The 12,133-nt window shown below is 32.5% G+C and overlaps 1 protein-coding gene and 1 non-coding gene across 2 annotated transcripts; one reads left to right on the plus strand and one right to left on the minus strand.

The window, feature by feature from the left end:
* Positions 1–122: 122 nt before the first annotated feature.
* On the minus strand, positions 123–5,817 carry LOC138336019 (metalloproteinase inhibitor 3-like). Its single transcript, XM_069285280.1, has 6 exons — positions 5,680–5,817; positions 5,051–5,195; positions 4,373–4,482; positions 3,928–4,033; positions 1,803–1,924; positions 123–379 (listed from the first exon to the last, which is right to left on the minus strand). The coding sequence occupies exons 2-6, from the start codon at positions 5,166–5,168 to the stop codon at positions 191–193; spliced, it is 645 nt and encodes a 214-aa protein (XP_069141381.1). The 5' UTR covers positions 5,169–5,195; positions 5,680–5,817; the 3' UTR covers positions 123–190.
* Positions 5,818–8,920: 3,103 nt separating this feature from the next.
* Trnat-agu (transfer RNA threonine (anticodon AGU)) lies at positions 8,921–8,993 on the plus strand. The gene has a single exon. It is a non-coding gene; the product is annotated as a tRNA-Thr (tRNA).
* Positions 8,994–12,133: the final 3,140 nt, after the last annotated feature.

Genomic DNA, 12,133 nt, shown 5'->3' on the forward strand with positions numbered 1-12,133 from the left:
ATTATGGTGCTTGTATGCTAACAACACGCTTAATCGAGGGGAGTATATAGTGGCCCAACGGCTGTTTGCAATTCTCATAAAATAAATATAGAAGTAAAATTAATCATAAAAAATACTAGGAATTGGGGAACAATAATGTATTTGTATGTATTTCACGTCAGTACGACGTGTATATTTCCGGTACATCAAATCAATAAACGTCATTCGATCGATTTAAGCAGCTCCTTCTCATTCTGTTGCTTCGCCATGCGCAACTCGAGTCCGGTCCCTCTCGGCAGAATCCGTATTCTACGTCACATTGGTTCGATGGTCTCCATGGACAGGTGTTGTTTTGATTATTAAGGGCATTACATTGTTCGTCACCATAACACTTTTGTATCTGAAAGTAAAAATAGTAGTTATTCAGAACTGTCTCGGGCGTACGACAATTGTATAATTCTATTTATCTTGTACATTAGGGCCAGTGAATAAATTTATTTATCTTGTACATTAGGGCCACTGAATAATTTTATTTTTTTCTTGTACATTAGGGTCACTGTATAATTTTATTTACCGTTACATAAGGGCCACTGTATAATTTTATTTATCGTTACATTCTTTAAAGGGCCACTACATAATTTTATTCATCGTTACATTAGTTCCATTAGTTCCACTGAATAATTTTATTTATCGTTACATTAGAGCCACTGAATAATTTTTACTTATCGTTACATTAGGGCCACTGTATAATTTTATTTTCCTTGTACATTAGGGTTACTGTTTAAATTTATTTATCGTTACAATAGGGCCACTAAATAATGTTTTATCGTTACATAAGGGCCACTATATAATTGTCTTTTATCAATACATTAGGGCCACTGTATAATTTTATTTAACTTGTACGTATTAGGAACACTGTATAATTTTATTTATCTTTTACGTATTAGGAACACTGTATAATTTTATTTATCTTGTACGTTTTGGCCACTATATATATTTATTTATATTGTACTTAGTGCCACTTCATAAGTTCATTTATCGTGTACATTATGGCCACTGTATACTTTTATTTATCTCGTATGTATTGGAATCACTATATAATTTTATTTAATATATAAACTTATCTTGTACGTAAAGGCTATTTATTTATCTTGTATACATTAGGACCACTATAAAATGTCTTTTATCTTCTAAGTACAAGATAAATAAAATTATATTGTGGCCCTAATACACCGCCTTACGGCGCTATATATTTTCTATATGCCCGATCAATTCTTCATTAATGTCGATAAAATCGACAACCGTACAAATAAATGTAGAAGCAAAATGAAACTGGCTGCAATTTTATACATTGATTGTTTCAGGTATTGCTGTTAAGCCCCATTACACACCTTGCTAATTATACCAAATAGGTATTTATGTATTTGTTCAGCGAAAGAAAGTACTGTTTACCAGTTCATACTCTCGATAAGTTTATTTATTTTCTAATAGAATTTAAATATTTAGTATATATAAACAAAGTATAACTTGTCAGGACTGTTCAATGGTAATTACTTGAAAGATATAGTCGATATGTATGACATATTTTAGAAGAAGGGGACAATTTGAGTTGATCCTAAGTCTGCCTGTGAGATGCTTACTTGCTACATTTGTTTAAACTATATTTATACACCTGTATTATGATAAAAAATGTTAGAAAATAACTTCCAATCGCATGATTTGAAGCTCTGCTTCTTGAAGCCTCTCCCCTTCCATTTAGGAGTAAGACCTTCTGAGAAGAGTACACATGTACGATGACGTCATACGTTGACCTGACGACATACCTCACAGTTACATCCGCGTCTGTAATGGTAATGCAGCCCTCTGAAAACATGCTCAGTCAGCTCTTCGCTTCTTAGTGTCCAGTCACACAGACCGAAGTACAGTTTTCCATCCGAAACATAACCTGAATAGATGAGATATCCGAAAATACAAAATTGCATCATTATATACATTATTATTTTCTCTTGTCTTCACACTAAATCTGACTTTCTGATTGGCCGATTCATTTTTTTCTTACCACTATGAAAAAAACGAGAATGGCACAGAAACCCGACGTTATTGTGACGTCACAATAGAAACATTGACGTTGATTTGGAAAAATAATCCCTTGGAAAATCAATGAAATCGTACGTGTACATTTTATTTAAGTAGCCTGGTAAATTTCATCGGGTTATGAAATAAATTTTGTTTACAAATATTTGTGTGAGAATCCAAGCAAAATTTCTTTCTTACCCGGACGAAATTAAAAAAAATAGTGATATCAATGCTTAATTGACAGACCATACAATGAATATGATAATGTTTATTGCGCATTAAAAGTGGAAAAAAAGCTTAATTAAGTGCGTTTACAGTATATGTAAATAACAAAATATACAAAAAAATTACTGGACCGTTGTCGGAACAGAAAAACCTCCTCTGGGACGATTAAGAACGAACTTAAAGACATAAACGTATCTAATTGTTTCATTGAAGTTACGATATTATAATGCATTTGTGACAGGCAATGCAATACAAAGCAATCGGTCTGGATACAAAAGTAGATTCATGAATATGAACAGTTTGTAAAAATGACGAACATTTGTACAAATTATACCATTTGGTATCATGTAATCATCATTTACATTGCTGGACCAAAAATACAGAAGAACTTGCCTTAGCGACCTTTCCTGTATTGTTCTCATATGGCAAATATCAACAAAATGTTAGATATATATGAAGACCACATATCTATACACTTCAATTTCGCTGCATTCCCACTGCGGTTTTTCATAGACAGATTTGTATTTACAATAAATGTATGATACGAAGAGGTAAAATGTTGTTATTTCAAGGGATTTATATTACGCTATATTTTTTATTCTTTCAAAGCGCCTTTTCAAGACCCAAGCAAAAACTAAAACATAATGAAAAACCAAAAACCTTTAAAAAATATACTTATATATGTTGATATGTTCCAGATTCGAAAACGCAACACCAAGAAATTAAAATTTACTGTATTCTTGAATAGCATAGCAATTTCTAACAAAGTAATCAATTACAAACTTATCCATTAAAATGTAAGATTAATACATAGTAAAGAATTGAAAACTTACCCATTAAAATATAAGAGTAGTATCACAAAGTAATTTCTAACAAACTTGACCATCACATTGTAAGAGTATTACATAGTCAGTAATAACAAACTTACCCAATATTAGAGTATTACATAGTTATAAATAACAAACTTACCTATTACAATGTAAGATTATTACATAGTTATAAATAACAAACTTTCCCTTGGCCACTGCATCACTTCTCATAGGAAAAACTCTAACTCTTGTATCAATGAATTTACTTGTATTTATTGATAACTAGCGATAGGTATACGCCGACACAATTTACAAATATTCAAACTCAATCTCTCATCCGCATCGTACTATAAACCTACATTAGTCCCCACTGTGCAAATCATAAGCATTATGAAATACAAACCAATACAACTTGCTTAAATGTATATCTTCTAAAATATATATATATATATATATATATATATATAAAATATACAATTGTTAATTCTCAATAACACGTGTGTCGCCTCTGGTCTACCCTCGCTGAATGACACACGTTGTACCTAACACCGTGAACTGCACGTGCAAACACCCTTGCGCCACCTATGAGAAAACTCGCAACATAAGGGAAAATAATTTCCGTCTAATTCGCTCCGCTCAAACCACGGAAATTTTATTACCCATTACATTGTAAGAGTATTACATAGTTATAAATAACAAACTTACCCATTACAATGTAAGAGTATTACATAGTTAAAAATAACAAACTTACCCATTACAATGTAAGAGTATTACATAGTTATAAATAACAAACTTACCCAATATTAGAGTATTACATAGTAATTAATAACAAACTTACCCATTACAATGTAAGACTTGTCGACTTCCAAATCTACCCTACATGTTCCGTCAGATCCTCCAGTGTATAAATGCATTCGGTCAGCGCTGCTGAACGCATCAGTTCGCTTCAAATTACAACATCAAGTTATTATGAAACAAAAATCTCACTGACCGGTTGAAAATTGATTATAAAAACTATAGCTATAGAATATTCAAGATTCTTTATTATCAAATTTTCTTTTATTTTTTTTCCATTTCATTTGTAAACGTTCTTAATTTTTTATCGAACATTAGCGCTAAAGGAAACATTGAAAACATTGAAAACATTCCAAGTGTTAGCTTGAACTAAAATGAAATGTGTAAGCTAAGTATATACAAGGATTAGCTGACTCGTTTATATTTATTACGCAGCCTGATATTCAGAAGAAAATGTCGATTGATAAATATCTGACATATATACTGACCTTGAATACGTAGCCGATATTGACAGTGTAGTTCACCTCCATAGGAAACATGTGCCGAGGGACGGTATTTCCGTATATTTCCTCCATATTCAAGACTTCTAAAACCGCCACTAATAATGTGAAAATTGTAAATGCATTATTTATTGATATAAAGTAATAGTTTTCCCCCACTGTTGGAATTATTTCTTTGCTCCGTATTTACTACTTCAGGTATTAAACTTATATCCTACAAACATACGTTAGTGAGGATCCAATGTTACCTGGAATACAACTGTTGATAATACTTCTTTGACTCATATAAAACAAGTTGCATATGCTACTGAGAACTATTAATATTTTTGACACAAATTCTTACGAAATGTTGAGGGTTTCCGTAAGTCTCCATACTAAACTGCCTTTGTAGAACATCTCAAAATATGATTACGCCGAACATTAAACATGGCAATAGTCTAGTATAGTATATATCACTCGAATGGCATGTATTTTTGTGACAATTGGCCTTTTGACTACTGACTGACAACAAAAGAGACGAACCGCTCCCGTCCCTCCCAAAACAGGACGATGTATAAAATGATAAACTGTAAATTAGTAGATCGATATTGTGAACATTTTCGTAAATCTTCAAAATGCAATGGCATGTAGCTTAAATTATCATATTATTAGAGGTGTACAACATACCGAAATCGGAACTGCAATAGATTTCCTGTGGGTGCCTGAGATTGCAAAAACAGGCGTTAGAGAACTGAGCAAAGGTCAAGGTAGCAACCAATGCCAAGGTCATCCGTAGGATAGCCATTTTTCCGTCAGGGTTTCTTCCTTAATCCTACAGTCATAAACCAAGTTTTAGTATACAGTAAAAGTACGGCGTTGAGGCAAGCTTCTGGTTTCCCGAGACCATTTCTCAAGGCAAAAGAAGTTTGTATATTAAACCAAGTAACTTTTACATGGCGTTATTTATGAACTTATATATTGTAGTTTTTAAATTTGTATAATTGTTTAAAGTGTTATCATCAGATAACATAATGGTATTTACTATTTAGGAATAAAAATATCATAAGAACAACATGCAGATTACATATATTTAGTTATATATAAGCGTTGAAAAAAAAGCTTTCTATAGTAGAACAGGCGCAATGAGTACAATATTTGTAATGATCCACAAAGGAACAATACCATGAATAATGTGTTTTAAATATTTGTAGAAAAGAAACACATGACTTGTTACTAACCAAGATATCTATCGTAGGAATATATTTTAAAATCATTTGAATCAAATAGCACAGATTCCTGGTGGTGTAAAGACTTACCTCTACTCAGTCAAGTTGATGTCGGAGGCAGTCGAGATGATGTTGGAGGCTGTTTATAAAGCAAACTGTCGACTTCCTCCGGAAACTTTATGATCACAAACAGTGAATGGATGGAGGCCCTGTCGTGGGAAAAATTGGAAAGTCAAAAGTCAAATGACGTAATCAAACTACGGGCATTCTGAGTATGTTTTAGTTCGTCTTCCAATTATATAAAATGTTATCGTCAACACCGCAAGCGATGCGTGATTCAAGCTCGATGTTGATAGTACGGATGTCCTCGATGAGTAGCTCCACTTTTGGAGTTCCTTGTTCTATTCTCTGTGACGTTTGTAATGAGTCACCACTATATATTTTGTTTATCGTTACATTGACTATTTCAATTACTACTCCCGCTTACCTTCCTCTTTGTATACTTTTGTTCCACAACCGAAGGACCGTGCAACAGATGCCAATCAGAATATTCAATCTCACATGTTTGATCGACACTTCTAAGACATCCCCACTTCGATATACATCGCCAACCGGTTTTTATATGTTTCCATAGCAGCCAGCAAAGATTAAAAAAAAAAAAAGAAAAAAAATCAAAGAAAATACTAAATAAATAAATAAATAAACGTAGTCCATTTAAACATCTATGATTTATTTTTTTTTATTTTTGAAAAAAATCGCAAACATTTTAAGTTATTTATATAGAAGACTTACAACTAACCTGAATGTCAGAAATAATTTCAACATCTGTACTCAAAGGAATGTTCACGGACATCGGAACTCTGCTGTAACATTACCCGTGTATGCTGATGGAATAAGCTGTTAACAAACATTATTTCGCGTGTGTTTATTTTTATGTGCGGATTGTTAACACGCTTACCAACTTGACAATCCTTGCACAATTAAATTCACATGTATTTCCATGAAATGGTAAATCCTCGAGATTTAATCGCAGCGAAAATGTTTTGAAACGGAAATCGCGAAATTGAGTAACCGCGGAAGAAAGTTGTTTTACAATAATAAGCATTATATATCCACATGTGATAAATGTAATGATAAGTTTAGAGTTTACATTGATTTCTAGCTTTCTTGCTGATATTTACGTTTAGGTTAACTTCCCCAATGTGGACTTGAATTGAATAAAGCACTAATCTCAGAGAAAATGTTTTTAAACGGAAATCGCGAAATTGAGTAACCGCGGAAGAAAGTTGTTTTACAATAATAAGCATTATATATCCACATGTGATAAATGTAATGATAAGTTTAGAGTTTACATTGATTTCTAGCTTTCTTGCTGATATTTACGTTTAGGTTAACTTCCCCAATGTGGACTTGAATTGAATAAAGCACTAATCTCAGAGAAAATGTTTTTAAACGGAAATCGCGAAATTGAGTAACCGCGAAAGAAAGTTGTTTTACAATAATAAGCATTATATATCCACATGTGATAAATGTAATGATAAGTTTAGCGTTTATATTGATTTCTAGCTTTCTTGCTGATATTTACGTTTAGGTTAACTTCCCCAATGTGGACTTGAATTGAATAAAGCACTAATCTCAGAGAAAATGTTTTTAAACGGAAATCGCGAAATTGAGTAACCGCGAAAGAAAGTTGTTTTACAATAATAAGCATTATATATCCACATGTGATAAATGTAATGATAAGTTTAGAGTTTACATTGATTTCTAGCTTTCTTGCTGATATTTACGTTTAGGTTAACTTCCCCAATGTGGACTTGAATTGAATAAAGCACTATAACAATTCATCACAATGATCTAGGATGGTTATTGCATAAAATTGCTTCCATACAAATCATTGGTCGTGGCAGAGACAGCTATAATACAATATATATGTGGGAGGCCCTGCGTGTGTTTGGGGGAAACACCATGTCGACTGATTTCCGGTTATTGTAGTCGCGGTGTGTAGGTCAAAACTAGGTCAAACTGTATTGTACAGACCACTTCGCTTCCGCCATTCAAGTGACAAAACGAGACACAACATTGTCATCATGTTAATATGAGTGGCCTGTTTCTGAGAAACGGTCCCATTATTTTTATAACCAGTCGGACATTTCTCAACAAACGGACACAGCAATTACGAGTTAAATATTCACAGCACGCGTGTCTTTAAAATAGTTCTCACGCGGATTATTATTTCCGTTGCCTCGCCTAAACAATTGACAGTACTTGACACATACCGCTTAACTTTTACTTAAACTATCTTACCGATCCCTTCTGAATGCCTCCGTACAGTAAAATTCCTATATAAAAGTCGACAGACATGTCATAAATAATTCGTGTTATTTAGAAATTCAAGGGTTGCTGACAAGTCTCATTGCATACATGTTCATATTAACATTTAGGGTAAATGTGTGGAATTATTAATTATGTAACCCTCAATTGTGTTATTATCGTGTATTACCCGTGTATTATTTTGATAGTAAACAATACGTCAATGAAGAGGTGTTTCATGTTGCATTAGTAACAACGCACATTATCGTGACGTAAACAGATTACAGAACTTTTGAACTACTCCAAGTTAAGTACATTTGCGTTATGGATACATAGTCACGTAGGAAAAGAATGGTTTGTGTTTTTATGATTTAAATGCATTTTGTACTAATTTGATTTGTGTGTAATACATTTTTTTTATTGTAATGTAACAGCTGCAAATGCTTTAAGGACAATTTTAGGAGTTTTCGGAGAACATTCGACGACCTGAAATCAATAACTAGCAATTGTTGAAAATAAAATAAAATAAATAAGCTGTTTGGGAAGTCGTTCTTAATATGTGTTAATTGAGTGCTTCGCCAATTCAACTACTTTGAAATTTTGTATAATTCGGTAAAATCTATGTTCCAACATCATCACGAAACAAAATGTTGCTTTAAATTTGGTCTACATACATTTTGAAAAAATAAAAATAAAAATAAAGAAACTATTGACATGTGTAATAATTTTAATTATTATCGATGAAATTCAATCTACATAGAAGAAAACTAACGTTATTTTGATATTATTAAGTGTTTCTGCCCCTTATTAGTGTTCAACATAAAGAGAGTGGCACAACTTGTTTGCCCGTTGTAGTTAAATAGCACTATTAAAACGCAAGTGTTATATGTAACCGCAGCCTCCCATACAGATACATCAACACATTGACATACGGGTGGGGGAAGGGGGGATGTGCGGTCCCTTGGTAATACTGGCTGTTCATAGTCATTTGTAGCGGGATTGAACTGGGTCGATCATCGGTGACCAGGTAGCTCAGTCGGTAGAGCACTCGGCTAGTGTTCGGAGGGTCCCGGGTTCGAATCCCGGTCTGGTCACTACATTTCCCCCTCTCCTGTTATCTAGTAAACCTAAGCAGCAAAGCGCACAACTGTTGTCTTGGATTCACCAATCTACAACTGGCACCATGAAAATGTCTGTCCAACCTCCTTCTTGGTTCGGTTAATTGTTTTAAACTGGGAACAAATTTTGACATGCAATTTTTTCATCAATCATTTATTGAAACCATAAGGTATGACGAAGTAAGCTGTGAAAGTCACTCAAATAGGCAGATAACCAAATATGATATGACATTTAAACACGAATTAAAACTCAGAATCTATGCACTTTTAAAAGTTCTTTTTTATGCTGAAAACGTACTTGCAGATGTCACTTTGCAATTATAACTAATATCACTGTAGAAATGTGAAATGAAATTTAATACCACAACTTGGCTTCATGGTTTGACCGTATGTACACATTTCACTGTGCTGTACGTAAATATAATCATTTTTGGCAGTACTGCCAAAAGTCATTTTGAGCTGTTATTCGTATATGTAACATAATTACCTATGTATTTTATGTATTGTAATTCTCAAAATATTGGTAACTTTTGGTGATGAATAACAGTAAAAGCGCTTTTGGATTCGTGAGTATGAAAATTACGGCACGTGTAACTTTTAGATAGGTACAGGGTGTCCTATAAATTATGTTCAAAGTTTAATAATGTGTTTAATGCAGAACGTAAAGCACCAAGATTTGATTTGCAAAAAGCCTGCAATCTTAAATTTTGTTTCCTGCGTAAAAACAGATTAACAAAATAATATATGTAATCTTAGCAACGATTGTGTTTTAAAGACGCATTTTTGCAAAATGCTGTCAAAATGACGTTATCCCTAACATTTGAGTAACTTAAAAACACTGGTATCGAAGATTTATTATAATGCCCTATTGATGAATATTGGACAACGACTTCTGGTGTTGGTGTTTACTTTTTGTAATTCTGGTAATACTCACACAAAAATAATTTAATTAGTTGAGAAATGGCGCATTAGAAAAACAAAGCCATCATGTCTTGTAAAGTATGAACATTTTTCATTACCTGTTTAATGTCATTTTAAAGTGTCAATGTCCTAAAAGTGGTGACTTCATTATGTCATCAATGCGTTTTAGCATAATCTAATTATTCCATTATATTAGTCATACAACAAAACTTTTGATTGCATGCCTTCATATACCATAAATATCTTTTTGTTACATGTACTCACGTATGTCAAACGATATAACATTTTGAACGTGTAACGTGAATCATGGGACACCCTGCATTACACAGGTCAATCATAAACCAATGTCATGAGATTGCTGATCTGAATTATTTATTCGTAATCTAAAAACAAATTGCATTTCCTGTAAAAATCGTTAGACTTTCGACGGGATATTTTCCATGCGTTACCAACATTAAGTTGATGAAGATTAAATATGTAAGCTAATGTAAACTTGGCATTGCTTAATTATCCGTCACAATACAAACAATAGCATGAAAAGACTCTACATAGAGAGAGGATTACAGAATAGCATGAAAAGACTCTACATAGAGAGAGGATTACAGAAAATATATGATGACGAAAGCAATTAGTCGGGGTTCTTATTTCTGTTTTTATATAGTGCTGATGACATTCTAGTGCTTTTCATATTTTTATGATATGCTTATATTTTTGCAATTATTTATGAAGCAATCTTCAGAACAAAAAAAGAAAGGCTTGCTGCATTTTGTTTTTGAAAATAAATAAAGGTTTTAATGTTGCACCTATATTTGATTTCCCATTAGTTTCATGGATATATGTTCTATTATTTTCGTCCTGACAATGAAGAACTTTTTATTTTCCAAAATAATGTTTGTTCAAAACATACGAGGGTTATAAAACATTTTAATCACCATGTTAAATACATCAAAACATGTATGAAAAAAGAGTAGTGGCAATCTGGACAGAATTTATAGAAAACATGGTTAAGAGGTCCAAAGTTCTTCAAATCATCTCTTAGTCACCACATTTTTTTTTAATCCATGACATTTATTTCAATTGTATGAAGTAAAGTGAGTGTATATGGTTAAATTAAAAAGGAATGGAAAAAGTAATTGTGAAAATCGGTTATCAAACATGAACTAATTGTTTTAAAGTATCACACATGTTTGGTATGATTTCTACAGTTTTTTCGCTTATTTCAACAAAAAATTTTTATACGTTCAATAAAGATATTACGAAATACCCACAGTTAAGGATGTATTCTTCTGAGGTTTCAGTCCCGTTGAAGTCTCGTATCGACAAAAAACAAAGAAGTTATGAGATTTTCAAATATAATTTATCAATATCTGTAGCAAGTTGCAAGTTGCAAATTTTTGTCAAAATACTACATTTCTATTCTTAGTAGATTTTTTATACGGGGATTTTAAGAAATAGCCAATTTGGCGGCCATTTTGAAATTGTGTCTTTTTTCGCTTTGAGTAGAGCCACAGTTTTACCATTTTTTAATGAAATTGTTTTCACTTAAACCATCACTGCGCTAGCATTTTTAGCTGTATCGAGCTAATTTTTGCTGTAAATCTGTACTAGGTTAATGGTAATTAATTATAAGATAATGAGCATTAATGCGTTAAATGATACACTTTTGTCATTTCATTTTACATTTATTGGTATTTTGAACACTTTTATTTTTTACTCTAAAATATTGAAAAATAACAAATATTCAAATGGGGCAAAAAATTAAGCACACGGACTCCCCATTGTTATGCCTGATTTAGAAAGAACAACCCATTCCCTATTGATATGCAAAATAGTAACAAAAGTTTAATACCAGAACTTTTTCTATAAACGGTTAAATTTTGCAAAAATGGCTGAAAATGGTGCATTTTGTAGCTCAAAATTAAGGGGTAGGGGTAGCATATGTTGTTATTCTGTGAAAAAACTATGAGTCTTATTAATCAAAACTGGTATATTTTTAAAGAAGACCACTGTGAAATAAATTCTACAAAGATCCATACATATCAAACATCTCATGAGGGAATTATGGCTTTAATCTCTTGTGTATGTGGGCAAATGGCAAAATTCCCATAAAATCCAGTATTTTGTCTACTAGGTATCTTTGAGTGACAATAGCTCAAAAACGATCACACGGACATATGTTTTTTCTTCCATTTTCT

The sequence above is a fragment of the Argopecten irradians genome, chromosome 12 (genome assembly GCF_041381155.1).
Source record: "Argopecten irradians isolate NY chromosome 12, Ai_NY, whole genome shotgun sequence".
Taxonomy (NCBI): domain Eukaryota; kingdom Metazoa; phylum Mollusca; class Bivalvia; order Pectinida; family Pectinidae; genus Argopecten; species Argopecten irradians.